The 19,812-nt window shown below is 35.5% G+C and overlaps 1 protein-coding gene across 1 annotated transcript in view; it reads right to left on the bottom strand.

Moving 5' to 3' along the window:
* The window catches only part of LOC112632005 (serine/threonine-protein kinase TNNI3K), a 310,001-nt gene that overhangs the window by 192,546 nt on the left and 97,643 nt on the right, over positions 1-19,812 (bottom strand). The window contains exons 6-9 of the mRNA XM_025397614.1: positions 12,988-13,086; positions 8,363-8,501; positions 2,705-2,849; positions 2,512-2,616 (exon numbers count right to left, since the gene is read on the bottom strand). Of these exons, the coding sequence (XP_025253399.1) occupies positions 2,512-2,616; positions 2,705-2,849; positions 8,363-8,501; positions 12,988-13,086 (488 nt within the window). The remainder of the gene's footprint in view (positions 1-2,511; positions 2,617-2,704; positions 2,850-8,362; positions 8,502-12,987; positions 13,087-19,812) is intronic.

The following is a 19,812-nucleotide window of genomic DNA, read 5'->3' as shown; positions in this document are numbered from 1 at the left end:
ACCTTGATACCTTACAATAGGGCTATTTTAAGGATGGAAAGAATCCTGTCATCTTAATGTCCCTAGTAGCAGCAATACAAGGTAGGTGTTTAATAACTCTTTCTTGAATTATTGAGTGAATAAAAAAAACTACCATCTCAGTGCAATATATCATGTCATTAACTATTTGCATTATAAATACGACCCGTAACAGTACACATTTAATATTGATTCATTGCTCTTTTTCAAAGAAACTACTTACAGAAAATGAGTTCTGAATATATGCACATATATATGTATACATATGAGTGTATATATATACATACATACATGCACATATATAATGCACATATATGTGTATATGTGTACATCTATATACACATATATATTTATATATATGTGTGTGTATACATATGAAAACCACAAGAGAAATGTGCTGAGTGCTTACTCTGTGCAAAATACTATGATTGTACATAGAAAAATTCATATTCAGAGTGAATTCCTCATGTAAAAGGAGACTCTTTTATAAATATTTGCTTAAAATGAATACAATAAAAACATTAATCTGTTAACTCTGAGTAGCCACAGGCTTACACAAAATAAAACAATTGGGTATATACTTTCAACTCACTTCACAAATCTTCTCATATAGACAATCTTTTGGAGGTGACAGTCACCCTCTGATTACAGTTGGTTTCAATTTTAGTGCATGAAGTAGCAAAATGATTTGAAAACTAGCCTGAGGTGTCAGCTGTAACAGGCATGACCTAATGGGAAAGAGAATACCAGCAACCACTACATATCAGTTCTGCCAACTGTCCCCTGCAGGGACAGATTCCACTGAACCGTTTGACTGAAGGTATGATCTAAGGAGTTCTTGCATCTGTTCTGTTACTGACTGTGTAGAAAACAGACAAAATATTTTGGTACTAGAACATGAAGAAATGTAAAAAGCACAGGATTTAGAATTAGGTAGGCATTTGCAACATTATTTTCTATCCATAAGGAACTTTGGCAAGTCACTTAGCTTTTCTGATTCTCAATTTTCTCTCCTGTAAAAGAGAGATAATAAATCCAACTTCATAAAACGTTGTGAGGATTAGACGAGATAATGGATGCAAATCATCTGGCATATGGTCACTATTCCATAAACGGTGGTTTTACTTCATCGTTTTTTTGACCGAGTCTTTGGCTGACAAGAAAAATCTGGAAATGTATGTGAATTTTGACAGGTTGATGCCTGATGCAGAAGCACAAGCTTAATTTTAGTTTGGTAAGAAAAAAAGAGAGTCTCCTCATTTTTATTATTCATCAATGCAATGCAAAAACTTTATGTGAACAACAAATTAGTCTCAAATACATTTTTAGAGGTTACAAACTAATAAAAAATATGTAATGTGTAGGCAAACGAACTAATTTTCAAGACCTACTAAATAAAAATTACTACAAACTATGCTTTTACTGTTATAGCAAAACAGTTACTCATTAAAAATGAAGGCCTTAGATTTTTTTTTTTTTTTTTTGTTTGAGACGGAGTCTCACTCTGTCACCCATGCTGGACTGCAGTGGCTGGATCTCAGCTCACTGCAAGCTCCGCCTCCCGGGTTCACGCCATTCTCCGGCCTCAGCCTCCCGAGTAGCTGGGACTACAGGCGCCCGCCACCTCGCCCGGCTAGTTTTTTGTATTTCTTAATAGAGACGGGGTTTCACCGTGTTAGCCAGGATGGTCTCGATCTCCTGACCTCGTGATCTGCCCGTCTCGGCCTCCCAAAGTGCTGGGATTACAGGCTTGAGCCACCGCGCCCGGCCGAAGGCCTTAGATTTTATAAAACATCCACCTTCCTTTTGGGCATTTTAGGGAACTATCGCTCTGACTTATTAGCAACCTTTTCTTTCTTTTCTTTTTCTCTCCTTTTATTTTTGGTTGCAACTTTTCTAATCCCAGCTGTTCCTTCAGTGTGCTTTTCTAGAGCACACCGTAAAGGGCTCTCATGAATTCCTAGAGAAGAGCTAATGCTTTCTTAGGTATTTGAGTGGCCACCCTGACTAGGCTTTTACAGGCTGACAGATGGATGTTTTAGATAGGTAGACACATTTTCACGTAAGGTTTAAGTGGAAAGGAAAAAAGTGTCACATTTAATGCTGATGAATTCTGGTAATGAGATTCTTGTTGGAGGAGGATTATGGGAGCATCCCTTTTTGGCAGCTTTCCATGGAGTGAAGAGGAATAGAAGCAATATGCTTACAGATGTTGATATGCCTGTTGCCTTGGCAACATCAGTCCCTGTCTTTGTGGCTGCTGCCAGGAACGCAGCATCTGGCTTCGGCCCCATCTGTTGTACTGACTGCAGCATCTGCCTCCACCTTTTCTTCCCTGCATCTAGCTCGGGCTCTTTGTCCTCTGCCCTACCTCTGCTATTGCTCTCTGATTGCAACATCTGCCACTATTTGTTCTTGCTTTATGCACACAACTTCAGGTGCTTTAGAGTGTCGGCCAAGTTTAGTCACTATTGCACTTAAATATTCTTTTACCTATGAAAAGCAGTTTCACTGAAGATGTTTTCCTTAGTCAGACTTTCTGTTCCTGATACTTGGATGATTTCCTTGGCAACTTCAAATTTGCCATTGTAGCATGCCCTAGATTTGAAGAAAATATGTTGTTAATATTGTAAGCAAGTACATGCAGTATACCTGGAGGACCTATGGAATGCTACATAATACTCACAGGTGCAAGGGGGTATCTCCATAGATATTAACAGCATGAGGTTGAACTTCCAAATCACTTTGCAGCAGATACTTAACTATATCATGGTGTCCAAATCGAGAACAGAAATGGAGCGGGACATGGTCTTCATTATCTTGAGCATTCACTGTTATCAGCAAGAAAGAAAAGGATATGTTATCTGGAATTCTTTGTTTCTCAACCTTCATATGTATAGTGCCACAGACATTTCGAAGTACTTGAGTGATTCCTGGAAATGCCAGTTAATGATAATAGTAAAGGAAGTTAAGGACGACCAATTTTTAAAATTATAATTTTATTCTATTGCCTACTACCACATTAAACAGGTTTCCTTCTAGCTTCCATAAATTCTATGGAACACATTAAATCAAATCTATCTCAAACAATGGAACAGTTTGGGAAACTAATAGCATCCAAAAGGTACACGTGGACTTGTTTCCACAAGGATCACCTTTCAAATTGATTTTTTTTTTTGTCTGAATGATGTTAAGAATTACAGATCCTGGCCAGGGCACCATTCCCAGGGATTTGGGTTCAGTAGGTTAGAGTGGGACCCCACAACCTGTATGTTTACAATACTATTGTAAACAGCTCTGATGTATATCCTTAGCTGAAAATTACCATAGTACACTATGCAAAGCATGGTATCATGAAAGGAAAAGTGCTTTAGACTTAGGCAGACCTCATTAATTGTTTTACTTTAGACAGGTTATTTAAAATTCAATTCTTAATCCAGTAGTGCACATTTGTCCTTCTCTTTGGAACACCCAGCCTTATAACCTCTTCTGATGTTTGGGTAATTCCGTATACTGTGAGTACTAATGAGAAGCCAAGGCCACATTCTATCATAGAAGCAGAAAATGTGCTTTCCATGATCTCTTTGCAGCTAGGGAACAGAATTAGCAGAGGGTGACCATATGTCCTGGTTTAGACTTGTTATCCTGGAATAATTCTTAATGACACTTTTACTCTCAACGGTTCCCTGGTCTGGACACCTATCTGTAGACTCCTCCAATCAACACATCATATGAGACTGACTTCAGAGCTGATGACATAAAAAGCAAGGCCTAATCTATCTTGGCAACGTGGCAGTAGCTCCATCCAATTTCCCATGGTAGCAATTCCAGCCACAGATTCAATGCCCTTCATTGTTGGCATCAGAAGCACAAGAATTTATGTGTGCCTAGCAAGGGTGGCAGTGCATCTTCACAGGACCACATTTGGGCATGATTTTGGATGTTGTTCCTCACTGTGAGAATTTCAAACATGGCTTTCTACTGTGTTCTGAAGAAGATTCTATGTGCTACATGATATCCTTTAATCTACTCATTTTATGACTAAATTAGCAAGAGTTAGTTTCTAATACTTGAAAGAAAAAAAACTTGACAGATACACTCTCATTCCTCAACAAGAATCAAATGATCACTATGTATTAGCCATTAAGCTAGTGTTGGAGGTATGGATGTCTTATCAGTAACAATGAATATAATAAGATCATTGTTCCAGGGATGCCGAAAAGAATAAAGAGGATCATGATTGGAAAGCCTCTATCAAGCATGAAGCCTGTCATATACTAGACATTTAATAAAAGTTACTTAACCTTTTTACTAATGTCCCTCTGAGAAATTTGCTATGTCCAAAGCTAATAACAGATAAATGCAGAGTCTATACTCTCAAACAACTTACAGTCTAGTTAAACAGTCAATAATTACAGTCCTGAAGTAATAACAACTGAACATCAAACTGCTAATTCCTAATCTGGCTTTAATAATTTTTAATACTAAAATAATGGAATCAACTGCTCTAAAGCCATTTGTTTTACTGTTTGATTACTTTGTCAATCTAGACAGGGTCTTAATTAGGCCTTGTAGCTGCTGTATTTATAGACAATCATCCTCATTTTATTTTCCTACAAGATTTTAAGCCAAAGGGAAATCTTTAGCAAAGTAATTGAGCTTCTCCTCCCAAGGCTGTTATTAAAAACAAACCTTTGAATCTTTTTTTATTAATGAGTAGCTGAAAAAAATACATCTTTCATTCAGAAGAATGTTCTTGGTTCTTTTGATTATCTCCCTTTTAAAAAAGCTTTTCCTTTGTTCACATTCTGTTCTAAGCCAGGGAAAGTTAATGCCACAAGTCAGTATTTGAGAACAGTCAGGAGTCCAGGGCATCTGGAACGTGACATAAGAATTCTTAAGGTTCAGAAGGAAAAATGCAAAGCAGAATGCAGTGCAATCTTCTATTAATTTATAATTTGCCTTTGGCCATCCTTGGCCCCACCCAGTATTCCTCTCCAATTGAATCAGTAAACTTCAAATTAGGTTATTTACTTGGTGAATTATCCGCAGTGGCTGAAACATTATTCCCTTCAAAGAAGATGTAAATACCAACTGAAGGAACAAGCCAGGACAAATATGAAATCAGACATAGAATTTATGTGTATACACGTCTGTTTTTGCTTCAGTCACTGTGATGTATTTAGTTTTGTCTTGGACCAATTTGCAAAGACAAAAAAGAAAACATATTATTATATCTTAGAAAAATTGAATGCATGGATAACATTCTATGTGCTCTAACTTAGCATCTTATTGAGAAACATATAAAGGAGAATTTAAAACAAAAAATACATGTAAATCATTATTGGGAAAATATCTAGTGCCTGGTGCTCTGTTTAGAAGAGAGTAGGTATATGGTGATGTCTTTTGAAAGAAATATTGAATATTGGGTGAATGGATGCTGTTTCTTCTTTACTTCTGCTTATTGACTCTAAAAATAAAATAAAATTTTCCAGATTAACCAAGCAATATCAGCAGGTCCTGCAAGATCTTTAAAATTACTCCCAGGTCTGTCTTTAATAAGCTTTCAGTAACAGATCTGTGTAATACATCCAAGAAGCTATATTTCAAAAAGTGAAACACTTCCTATGGCTGGGCATGTTCTAGAAATTTTTTGTGGCTTTCTGTAATATCCAGCTCCATCCAGTTGCAAGGATTGTGTTATTTAAAAGAAATATAGCATTTATGATTAAGATGACAAAATTATTAATTCTAAAATTAAAATTTTCAATTTTTAACATTATCAAAATGGTATATTTTGAAGACTGTATCACTATTTTTTTTCTCATGCAGTCCATCAATATTTTAACCTTTTCAATCTAATTTAGGGGGCATTATACTTCTTTTTCGTTACCCTAAGAGATACAAAGAAGCAGAACAGAGATTTAAAACATACCTAACTGAATAGGTCAGCCTTCCAAACATGCTGAACTAAAGAAAGTGCTTTCAGAATTACATTTTGAGTAATTTTGCAACCTGAATTTATTTTCATTTGTGACATTCTGTTGCCATGGAAACATACTGTAAATACTGGATTTCAAATTGTACTCTTTTGGGGCTATTTACTTAATCTTTCTGCTATGTCCATTTACCACAGGCAGGGTCCAGATCTAAAATAAATCATTTGGAGGCTTAGCTACATTTTAGAATAAGTGAACTCACTGATAATAAGTCCTGCACAGTGTCCATTGGCATAGCAGATCTTCTGGTTTATTTTTTTGCGATTGGTTGAAGTGCAAATGGAACTTAAATATCAAGCGTGTACTAGAAAGAAATAAAAATACTTAAAAATCTGAGTCATGCTGTCTCTTGATTTTATAAAATAGTTGAGTAGGAGGCATGTAATACTTGCATGCACCACAAAGAAAATGTTAAAAATTCTATCATATGATGCTGGCATGTAAGGGGGATGTGGCTGTAGTATTACACATTTCAATGCCTTTTGCAGAGGAGTCTTTTGATCCTAGAGACATGCTGTTCATAAATGACATTCATTTTGACACTACTGAGCTCTGGAGTTGTGCAGAGGAATAAAAAGCTAAGGTTGGCATCAATAATAAAAGGAAAAAGTGATGCAGTTCCTGACCTCTTGGAAAAGTGAAGCAGTTTCAAAAACACAATTATGTGTTCAGTGGTTCACACAGGTGTACCTGTGCCTATTCTAAACTAACAAAATGAAAGAGACTGCTTAAACAAGGTCCAAGGAACAGCATTCCTTACATCCTAACAACATAGGTTGTTTATAATAATGCTCTAAAGTAGCTGCCTGAGTTACTGCATACTGGCATATAGAAAACAATGCAAGCTATGTTTCTTAAATTTTACAAAATAAAGTGGCCCCTGTTTACAACTTAGAAACTGGAAATTACCCTAGTCTCTTGCCACAGTTGTCTCTAGGAGACTTTGTGTATTCCTTATGGGTAGATAAAAAACACTGGTTAGCTTTATTAACTAAATATCAATCTGAATTTTGGACCAAGGAACTGGCAGTTCTAGAGATTTGACAACCGTGTCCTTTTGGAAATGTGTATTGTTCCTGCTGCAAAGGCCAGCAGTTCTTACAGCTGGGCTTTTAATTGGGTCTCTTGGGGGTCAATGGAAGAATGTTGGATATGCCTGAGAGAATTTAATGGCAAGATGCAACTCTGAGTGAATTTTTGTCAAAAAATAAAGTTTGTGAGGAAAAGTGAAAAAAAGAAATTTTTCAATAGTTATAATCAACTTTCCAAAATTTATTTTATAATTAAGAAAATAAAAATGAAAGGAAATTCTATTCCATCAACTGATTCTGAAGTCCTTCTATGTATTCTAAAACTTTTTTTCCCCAAATGGATCACACTCAAACTCCATTAAAAAGTGTAGTAATATAATATCAAATATTGGGGATGCTGTGGGAAGCAACTGAAATTCTCATATATTGTTGTAAGATTTTAAAACAGTACAAACATTTTGGAAAACTGTCTAGAAATTTCCTAAAACATTAAACATATGCATTATTACCTTTCGAATTATCAATTCTCTCATATATATATGTGCATATATATATATAAGAGAGATGAACATATATGTCCACAAAAAGACTTGAACAAGAATGTTACTGGCAATTGTACTCATAACAGAAGAACACTAGAAATATTAAAATGTCTACTAGGAGAAGAATGGATATACCAATTATGGTATATTCATGTAATCTTCAACAATATAAAAGAACAAACTATGATCCATACAACAACATGGATGTATGTCCAAATCATCTTGTTGGGCAAAAGAAGCCAGTCATAAATTTATACAAACTTCAAGAACAGACAAAACTATATATAGCAATAAAAGTCAGAATATTAACTACCTTTGGTGGTAAAGTCTATTTCCCTAAGATGAGTGCATAAGGGAAAATTTCAGAGTGATGAAATATTCTAAATCTTGATCTGGGTGGTTTTCAATGGATGTATACATACATAAATATTCATCAGGTTATATACTTAAGATTTGAGAATTTTCTAGAAGTAAATAATATCTCAATTTATAAAAGATCAGTGAACAACAGCAAAGACAACTAATTTATCTACGAGAACACTTTACTTTCACTGGAGCACCTAATATATTAAGAATTGAGCTAAAACATGTAAAGAAGGATTTGCATGTAGGCCTAATAAATATATTAAAGATAAACTATGACTTGTGGAGTAAATAAGTACATGACTACAGGATTAGTCAACTTCAAGATTATTCTCTAGTAAGAGAATTACAAGTAAAAAGTATGCATAAAGCAAATGATAGCAAAGGTCTTTTAAACATATAATCTTACCATCTGCTTTGCTGCCTTCTTCCATCAGGAGTTTTGCAATATTCAAGAATCCTTTTGCGGATGCTAGGTGGAGGGGTCTATCTCCAACTTCACCACTTACATTTACATCAGCACCAAATTTCAAAAGAAGGCGAGTTACCTAAAGGATTTATTCATTTGAAATTAGTATCAAAATTCAAACAATAATGCAAAACTTTTGGCAGTATACAAAAACCCAACTGGCGTAAACCACAAAAAATTTATTGTTACATCACCTAGCAGGAAGTCCAAAACTGGAATAATTCTAGGGTTGATTAATACAACAGCTTAATAACTCAAGTTCTTTCCATCATTCTGTTCTGCCATGCTCAGCAAGTAGGATGGATCACCCCATGGTAGCAAGAGAGCTGCAGCGTCTCCAGTCACTACAAACTGAGGTCCACAGAGTACAGCAGGAGATGACCTCTACCTTTTGGAACAAGCGGCTATTTTTTTTAAATCTAGAAATTCCTTCTTAAAAACTCTCCAGAAACCCTCTTCCCATATCTCTTCAGTGTGGACTAGGTCATTTGCAACTTTCTAAACCAATCCCTGGACAAGGGGAAAGATTTACCGTGAGTGGCTTCAACTAAACAAGATCTAACACACAGTGGATGGGGATAGGAGCATCTCTAAGCACAGCCTCTAGGAGAGAGGTTGAACAGTAAAATAAAGAGTCTGCAAGAAAGAAAAAAATATATGGCCCAAAGTGGTAATAGTTGAAATGATAGTTTTGCCTAAGCAGCCAATAAATAGTGCCTGCTACTGACCTTATGTTAACTTGAGGGGTAATATCATATACTGATTAAGAATTAAGGTGCAGTTTGAGATAGTCCTAGATTCGAATCTAGAATCTGATTTATATCAGCTGTGTGTTCTTGAGAAAAATTAGTTAATTTATTTATACCCAAGTTTTTTCATATGTGCAATGGGAATAATAATAAGACTTAACTCATGGGTTGTCATGAGGATTAGATTAGGAATTTGTTTAAAGTGCATAGCACAATGACTGTCATACACTATTTGTTCTGTAAATGTTATTTTTTGTTTTTGTTGGTGAACTGAGAAAATGTTGTTTACCATTTCTGTTTCAGAGTTAATGTGGGGCTAGATGAGATGCTAGGGAACTTTGAAAACATTTTTTAAAAATCCTTTCCATATTTTTTGACCTTGAAAACCTACTTTTGTCATTTGCTCTCTTTAGTATCAACTCTCTTGTCAATTTCATAATGTAGGTCTTCACTGTACATAAATAACCCTCGCTAGAGTCATGCAGAATCTTCTCTGAATGATCTCTTCCAAAGTCTCCTTCTGGCCAGAGTCAGTGGTAGTTGACTTGATTCTTGATTTTCATGGCAGCTTCAGTCATATACCATTACTGGCCATCTTGCTACTGGAGTTTTGGGCCTTTTTCTGGATATGTGAGTGAATTGGAGACAGGAACAGTAGCCCTGACATCTTTTCCAATTCACTGAGACTCTACATCCATAGGGTCAGAGAAGGATAAAGTGATGAAGCAGGTAGGGGTCTTCCTGGGATTGTTTTAGGTAATTTAGGAATTCCTTTGAGTCACTTGCATATATACTTAAGAACTTTCCAAATAATTTATGCAAACTTGACATTGCCTCTCCTGAGAATTTCAAAAGTCATCTCAGTGATACTAAGAGGTTAAGTTAAGATGTGCCTGAGTCCTTAAAATAGCAGTTAGGGTTCAAATAGCAATTGACCCCTCTCAATTGTCTTGACCACTGAAGTGTCAGCACAAAAGTGAATTCAAGCTCTAAAACTATTTTTACTTCCCATGAGTCAGCAAATAAACATGTCTCAAGTATAAATCTCTCAAGAATATGGTAGACATTTGATAGAAATTCTAGGTAAAATATTAGCTGGGTACAATGTGGGGAACTGAGTTCCTATTGAGTGTAACGGACAAGAGCAAGGGTTTGGAAATCAGGCTTCTATTTATCAGTTATATTGCTTTGAACAAATTGTTTATCATTTTGATACTTCAGTTTCTTCGTTGCTAAAGTTGGAATAACAATATTTCCACCTCTTGGAGTTGTTGTGAGGATTAAATAAGTCAGAGCATGAAAAGCACTCAGAAAAGTGCCTGGCATTCAATAACTGTTAGTAAAAGTGGTAGCCCCAACTTGGAGCATGTGCATTTTATCTCTTTGTTGGCTAATGGACAGATCAAGACTTAATTCAGGTGAAATCAGAACAGCAGAAGTTTAGTTTCAACAACCTTGCACGCCTAAGCCGACATTTCCACTTAAACAGACTCCATATATTCTGATTATGTGACTTTATAATAGACAGATTTAAACTATCTCTGAAATCGATTGTCTATTAAGGACTATTATTACATACCTAGGAAACATTACTCTTGGTACAAAACATCTACTCTTCCACTTAAAAAATAAGTAAATAAACAAATGACAAGGAACATGGCACATTAGGTACATTTATATATTGAATGTACCATTCTCCTTGTCAGCATATTTTAGCAAATGACAATAGCCTCCATAAATTACTTATGTGCTGCCTTCACACACAGAAAGTGAGTCCCTTATCATAAAAGGGCCATCCACATTTTAGCATAATTTTATAAGACTGTGACTATATTTTCAGGGAAAGTAAACAAATTTAGTTCTCCACCCAACATGCATACAGGCTGTTTATGTTTCTGCTGGGTGATGAGGTTAATCGTCAAAGAGGATGACTCTACAAATAACATGCATTGTATATATCCTGTCTGTGCCTGAGGTTAGGAAATGATGGGATTTTTCCATTACTTGTGCTTTTGGGCCTGTACTTCTAAAAGTATTTTCGGTGCCCAGCTCTTCATTGCACTCCAGTGCACTCTGAGCAGCACATCAATGAAATAAGCAATCTTCCTACCTATAGGTCACGCTTCACCGGTCTTAGAGTGTCCAGGCATATGCCAGCTAGCAGAGGAATAAAGCCACAATGACTATTGAGCACAGGGACACAAATAAGTTTCATCTTCAACTTGGAACCCTCAGGTGGTGCTGTGGCATGACCTCCAGGAAGGTAAAAAGGTATAATTCTATCCTAAAATTGAAGGAGTCTAGAAAAACAAATTGTGGAAGAGTGAAAATGGAGTATTCAATGAACAGTTATATTTGATTATCCAGTTACATTTGTTTCTCTCTCTCTCTCTCTCTTTGGTTATTTTCAGTTCCTTGAGTATTCTCACTGCCAAAGGACAGTGTTTTAAAGAAACATACAATTTTTGTCTTTTGATATGTAAGGTTGAAAATCAGCAGACTTTGGAGTTAGAACATGTTGCCTTGAATTCTGGCTTCTCCATTTAGGAAAATTGTCTGGACTTGATAATTTTTCTCACTGGTTGAAGAAGAATAAGAAGAGGTACTTTGGTACAGCAAAACAAATATAGGCTTTAGGATCAGACAGAACTGAGTACATATTCCAGCTCTTCTATTTATTATTAATAGCTGCATGACTCTGGCATGCTACCTCACCTGACTGAGCTTCATGCATACCATTGATAAGAATGGGCAAATAGGCCAGGCGCGGTGGCTCACACCCGTAATCCCAGCATTTTGGGAAGCCGAGGCAGGTGGATCACGAGGTCAGGAGATCGAGACCATCCTGGCTAACATGGTGAAACCCCGTCTCTACTAAAAATACAAAAAATTAGTTGGGCGTGGTGGCAGGCATCTGTAGTCCCAGCTACTCGGGAGGCAGAGGCAGGAGAATGGCGCGAACCCAGAATGCGGAGCTTGCAGTGAACCAAGATCGCGCCACTGCACTCTAGCCTGGGCGACACAGCGAGATTCTGTCTCGAGAAAAAAAAAAAGGAATGGGCAAATAACAACCAATTTCAGGGTTGTTGAAAAATTAGAAAAAAAGATAAAGGTTCTATTATAGTGCCAATGCCATGGTATAAGCTCAATCATGTGGCAACTCAATAATTTCATAAAGTTGTGAAGGTTAAATAAAATCATAAATTGAACAAAAGTATGTTAAAAACTTTAAAGCTTTCTATATATATTATTTTTTATTACAGAATATAACATTTTATACATATGGACCTGTTATAGAATCACATATTTAAAGTAAATTATAAAGCACATTAGTAATTGTTTTTATAGAGCCTTTATGAGTTGTTTTATTGTTATTGCCATTAGCATCATCACAGCCACATTTACTGAGCATTTGCCAAACAATTTATATTGCATCCAAACAGCAGCCCTATGAGGTTATATTAATATCTTTCCCCATTTCGTAGGTGAATAAATTAAGATCAGAGGGATTACATAACCTATACCTGGCCAAAACACTAGGGATTTTTCAAATTTAGGCTGACTGATTCCTGTGGTCACACACTTACCAATGTACTCTTCTGCCTCTTTGTGTACTAAGCTCATCAGCAAAAATGAATAGCATGACAACCGTAATGCTTATACGGATCTACAAGTTCCTCAAGGATGGATTGATGAGAATATGGCAAAAATAATTCAAAGATATTTTAAATATAAACTCTTTGAAGACAGGACAATTCAACAAAAGCCTACACTTAAGCAACACCTAACCTTTGGAAATCCTACTGTCAGACTTACCTGTTCATGCCCATAGTAGGCTGCAATGTGCAATGGAGTGAAAAAAACTGCATCTTGAATATTGACATTAGCTCCATGTTGCAACAGCACATCAGCAGCCTGGACAAGAAAATGATTATGGTTAAGAACTTCAGTTGAGTTATCTGCCTATTAAGATTCAGTTTACAACCACCATGCACAAATCTTCTTCAGGAGTTGCCACCCTAAAACACAATTTTCTTCCATCCACCTTATCCAAAACCTCCAGTGTCTTGTGTGTTTTTTTTTTTTTTAATATGAAAGATAAAGACTGAATCTCCTTAGTATGACATTCAAGGTTCCTTCAATCTGACAGTGTTCCTTTTAAATGTATTTCTCATTCGTCTCTTTCCTAAACCCAATTGTAGAGTCAAACTGCATCCAGCTTCCTGCTCCTTTGAGACTTTGTTCACATTATTTCTTCAGCCAGAAATGTCCTTCTGCCTAATATATGCATGCTTAATCTCCAGCTAAAATGCCATCTCCTCCCAGATTTCCTCAATTTCCCTCCCTTCATTGCTATCTGCCTGGCTGAAATTAAATATTACCTCCTCAAAAATCTCACATAACTCACTCATATAATTTAGAACATTTTTCTATTTATATACATGCCTTAACATCCTTACTAAAGAGAAATTTCTTTAAGGACAAAGTATATGTCGGATTCATCTTTATAATCTTACTCTAGCATGTGGTCATGCAAATAGTAATCATACAATAAATATTTGTTAAAGAAGTGAATGAACAAATGAAAAACTCTACCAGGAACTGTTGGCCAATTGTCATCATGGAAAGCCATAGATTGGTATTTGTAGGGGACAAAAAAAATATTTTTTCTATCCATTTTAGGTTTATTGGCTGAGGCCATATAAATTAGACTGATAAAAAGGCAGATAAATAAGAGAAAAACAAGCGGGAGTTTATTAACATGTGTATTGCACATAAATAGGACTGCTTAGTGATGAGTAACTCAAAGTAGCAGTTAGAACTTGGGCTCTCCTATAATCTTAACAAAAATTTACAATAACTTTGTAGAGCAGTAATAAGACAAAGAAATATAACTTTGAACTTCTACTGGCAACAAATTGGGGGAAGGTAAATATATGGAGGAAACTAACGGAAAATAGAAGTTAGTTTTAGCAAAGTTTGTTATATAGATTCCTCTGGTGACTTCTCTGGGCTGATAAGTGTTTAGAGTTATCTCTTGTGATTAACTTCTGTCCTTTCTGGTAGAGAAGACAGGAAGGAATCCTTCATAAATTTATGTCCCTCTTTTAGGCAAATAGAAGGAGAGCAAAGAGTTTCTATATCTGTTTCTTTTCAATTTTCTGTAGTTCAAAATAATCAATATGCCAAAGTAGCATATTTTGGGGGAGCATATTTTGCTACCCTTCACAACAAACTTGCTGATATTTCAAATTTCCTCTCCTAAAAACCTATCTCCTACTCTCTCTTTTCTGTTCAACAGATTGAAATAATTTCCTTCAAATGTGTTCATTTTCATTGTGGACTTTGCTAATGTACTGTCTATTCTTCAGTTGGTTAAATAATACACATTTTGAAAATTTTTCAAAAGTCTTTTAGAAGAGAAAACAGAAAGATGGAATTTAAGAGCTCAAGGGACTTATGTCCTGTCACCTCTTCTGTTTCTATGAACAAATTGCCTCTTAAGTTATATTTCTTCAATTGTGTGAATCATAGACCTACAGAACTAGGGAAGGACTATGGACATTACATATCAAACCCTAACATTTTAAAGATAAAAAAATGGAGAACCAGGAATTAAGAAATTTTTAAAGGTCATAGAGCAAGTCAGTGTCAATAGGAAACTAAATCTTTAGTCTCTTGCCTCAAGCTTTGTTTCTGAGTGCTTCATGGTTTGAAATAGTTAATTTTTAGTCATCTATTTATCCATTAAACACAATTTATTGAGCGAATATGAGCCAAAACTATTATTTTACATGCTTATTTCATAATTTATTCACTCGGGGGGATAGCATTAGAGATGCTAATAGTTGTCATATAAAACAAGGAATTTTTATTGGAAAATTCGAAATTTCTGATGGGTCCAAATATAAGCAGGTGCATAGGATTTTATACATTCTCACAACAATTGTTTCTTGTTTATACTTGAATATTGTTGACTAATGATCAGCAGAATACACACTGTGTACGGTGAGTTGTTTTTATATTATAAAAATTAAAACCACAATGAGCTTTTATTGAGGGAATATTATATATCAGGCCCAGAAACAAGTGTATCAGTGGTATTCAGTCTACTCTGTTTCATGCCAAAACACAGAAAGAGGTGCTACTCTCTATTTTAAAGATGAAGAAACTGAGTGTCTGGGGAGCAGAAGTGAAATTCAAATGCAGGTCTGTTTGACATCAAATCTTGTTTTTACCAGTCCACTCCTCTGACCTTGATTGTACTAACACTAACCTTTAAGTAAATAAAGTAACTAATTCAATCCCAGATAGGAAGAAGCCATCTGTCAGTAGAGGTTCCATAGATTTAGACTGAAAATGAATGCGGGAGCCATTTATAACAAGTGCTTGGTATCTTTAGGCTTCACATGCCTGGGAGTTCAATCTCAGGAACCTTTGAAGGAGGCCCCTAGCAATCAAGGTAGATTAAGCTTTTTACAATTTCTCTTATTTTAAATATAGCATAAAGTAGACAGCATGAATGTTTATGTAAAACGGACTTTCAAATGTTAACCTATAGAGCCAATTTCTTAGGCATGCTTCCAGAACTTTCATTCTAAAAGATAAGAGCTCTTAGGCTTTAATAAACAGTCAAAAGCCATTTTTTTTCCTCCTAAGTTTGCACTTCTCCAGTTAACTCAGAAGGTCAACCTTTGGCTGAACATTCATTAATTATGAAGTGTTGGTTTTCTGAGAAACTGTCAAAATGTAAGTTTTAATGAAACCATACAGAATCATTACTAAATTGTAGGCTTTACTTAGTTTGTTTTAAAATTCAAGCAAATATTTAACCATTGAGAGCAATGCATGTTAGAATTATCTGATTTTAGCTAATGAGTAGAATACATGTACTAATTTGTATGACCTTTGGAGTAATGATGGGGAGAGTATCTCCCAGCACTCTAACGGGAATATGGTATATTGTCTGCCATGTGGACTAAGACAAGTACACTCATATAAACATGTAGGCTTCAGTATATACCTATCAAGTTATTTTACTCATGGTTCTTCTGCTTTGGCACCTGAAAAAGTTGGTAAATCAACTTTACACTCTTTCCACTACATAAAACTCTGTGAAGTCACAGACTGAATCTATTTTGTTCCCTACTATGGTAGGTAGGTAATAGGCATCCAATAATTGTTAAACTGGATGTATTTCCAGTACAGTTAAAGTGAAAATTTGGAAGGTGTATATACCACCAGGAATAAGGTAATATAAACAATAATTAGGACTTAATTATATGATAGACATTTTAAACAATTCAATTCATCAAACATTTATTGATAATTGATTTCAAATTAATCTTCAGGAAATCCCAAGTATTTGCTATATTTCAAGACCTGTGGTTGGAGTTTTAAATATATTATTAACATTTTTCCATGGTATATATTCTGTTATTTTGATTTTTTTTAATGAGACTATATAGTCATGATGTTTTTTTCTCAGAAAAAAATAACTAGTAAAATTGCAAATTAGAAACAGATTTTATGACAGCTATCTTAATACACTTAAAGGATATAAATCTTTAAACATTTTAAGGATATAAATTGTATCATACTTAGATTTATATAACTGACATAAATATATATTTATCTTATTGTTATTCAATATATATTTAATATTATTAAATGTATAGAATATATATTTATATAAATTTATTACATTTAATAATAGTACTGAGATATATAAAAATATATATTTGACATATAATAATACTATTAATATAATAGTAGTATATAATAATACCACTGATATATATATAAAATACTACTATTGAGATATATATTATATATACTCAATATATATAATACTGAGATATATATATTAAATGCTACTACTTAAATACATATATAACAATAATACTGAGATATATGTATCTCAGTAGTAGTATTTTATATGTCAATATTATTATAAAGTATATCTATCTACATATTATTAAATATATAAATGTCAGTAGTATTATTATTAAAGAACTAAGATTCAAATATGGTCTGGTAACTTGGTACTTTTTACTGATGGAAGGATAAGGACTATAAATTGCCCCCCATTAAGTGGTTGTTTTATGAGCACAGAAAATAAGTCAGATCTCTTTATCTCGATAGAACGATTACTATATGAATTACCCTTTACAGATATTTTTATTTACCAGTTGACTCTCAAAAAACATCCAAGTGAAGTTCCTCCAGTTTCTAGCTTGTAATTTAAATACTGATTTAAGCATTCTGCTTTTACTTTTTCTGACATGGAGTCTTGCTCTGTCTCCAGGCTGGAATGCAGTGGTGTAATGTCGGCACACTGCAACTTCTACTTCCCAGGTTTAAGCGATTCTCCTGCTTCAGCCTCCTGATTAGCTGGGACTACAGGTGCGCACCACCATGCCTAGCCAATTTTTGTATTCTTAGTAGAGACAGGGTTTCACTATGTTGGCAAGGATGGTCTCAATCTCTTGACCTCATGATCTGCCCACCTTGGCCTCCCAAAGTGCTGGGATTACAGGCGTACGCCACTGCGCCCAGCCTGCTTTTTCTTTTTACAATGTCTCCCCTTCTCTTTCTCTGCTTCCACACACCCAGTCTCATGACCAAGCTCAGTTCCCATGTTTTCCATGAAAAGCTATTGAAAATAGGCCATTGTATTAATCACTTATTTTCTGAATGCCTATAAAACTTAGTGACACAATGTAATCTTTTTGGTAATTAACTCTTCGATAAAATTTTAAACTCATGTTCCCAAGTTGTCTCTATGAAGTGTAAGAAGTTTTGACTCTGGTAAAAGGATTTTTCACCTGAGGCCCTGAAATTTAATCCTTATAACTAAAATACCCAGACCTTATTCAAAATTTCAGAAATTCCAAAAGTAATGCCTATAATAGCAAAGGCCCTCACTGTTATTTCTTATTAAATGGTTTTGCTACAGTATAACTTTAACTTATTTGACTTGGTTCCGTTTAGCTCCCTCTCTATCTTTTATTTTAAGGAGCTCATTGGGTAGGGATAAAGGAGAAAAATGAATGACCATATAAAGAGGATCTAAATGTCCCATGGAAGAGAAAATAGAATAGGGTAAATTCTAGATGAAATAAAATGACAATCAATCTCAGTTGAAATTGCCAAACCAAATATAGTGTCTCATACCTAGCAGACTTTGAATAAATAGCTACACTTGGAAATTAAATTTTTCTTTGCTTTAAGTGGTAATTTATTTTCTATTATTTCTTTGGATCTTCTTCAAATTCATGCTTATACCAATGTTTTCCGTAAGATTTATAGTTTGCTTAAAGCTACAATTTTCTCTTCTCAATGCCTGCGTCTCACCTTTATTATTGAGATTTATAGAGAGAAGAACAATGAAGCTGTATTGGGATGACACCCATTTCCATTTAGTGGAAAATCTGTGTTAGTAAAGCTTTAGAGGAAAAATTGTTTTTCCAAAGTCTATGACTTATCAATTCAAAATGATCCTAAAGACATTGGCATGAAAGTTGATTTAGGATTGATATTTTTTTTTCCAGTTATTTTCAACAACCGGTTCTCAATTATTGTCCCCCCCAACTATTGTCCTTCCTTCTAAACTTCATAGACAATTTTTTAGAGTCATCTCCAACTTTCCTCTACCTTTCCTCACCTCCTATTCACTCCTCAGTCCGCTACAATCTGTCTTTAGACCTCACCACTCCAGGGATATTTCTCTGGAAAATGACATCAAAGGTCCCCTAATTGCCCATTCTCATGGATGCTTTTTAGCCTGTAGTGGATTCTTATAATTTTATGTTGTCTCAGGATTCATTTCGAATATAAGTTTTCTTATACCACAAGCAGGACTTTGTCACCAGGGACACAGTTTCTAATTCTCTGCCTCTTCCCAGTTCCTCAATGTGGTTGATCCAGATACCTGCCATGTATGACAATCTCCTGGTGACCCTCTCCTTATGGGACAGCTAGACATAATCGCTGGGTCCGTACTGCAGACCCTGACTGAGCGACGGATGAAAGGGAGTACTCAGACATAGGTATGCAGTTAAGAGCAGCTAGGGGTCTGCCGGGCTCTAGTGGCTAAAGTGCAGCAGCACCGATAAGCTGGAGCTGCTTGCTTTTATTCAGTGTAGACATAATTCCAAAAGCCTGGAGCAAACACAGTCTGTGGGTAATTAACATTTATTGTTCCACTTTCGTGGAATCTCATGCATGCGGATGATCAAAGGTCAGTTCCTGGCCAACATAAGTAAGCAACTCTGTTTAAGATTAATTCCCCTACACTTACTTGTACCTACTCCTTGCCCCCTGGCTCAGGGTCAGGGAACAGCTACCTTCAGCTTATTCTCCCCCGAAGCTATGCAGAGCTTTCTGACCTTTCAGAAGGTCTGCTCCTTTCCCTATAGTTTCTCCCACCACCCTGACCAATCTCCTACACATTATCTGCTTGGCTTGCTCCTCTGATGCCCACGCTTACCACGAACTGAGCAGCAGATAAGCAGCAGTGACCCCTCTCGATCACAGCAAGGCCCCACAGAGCTAGTGCCTGCTTACTCTAAACCCATTAATTAGAACTTCCCTCAGGAAACCCACTTGTGTAACTGTTGGATTCCTATTGGAACCCAA

The sequence above is a fragment of the Theropithecus gelada genome, chromosome 1 (genome assembly GCF_003255815.1).
Source record: "Theropithecus gelada isolate Dixy chromosome 1, Tgel_1.0, whole genome shotgun sequence".
Classification (NCBI taxonomy): domain Eukaryota; kingdom Metazoa; phylum Chordata; class Mammalia; order Primates; family Cercopithecidae; genus Theropithecus; species Theropithecus gelada.
The sequence above is the reverse complement of the archived record's forward strand: the minus strand, read 5'-3'. Positions and strand labels throughout refer to the sequence as shown.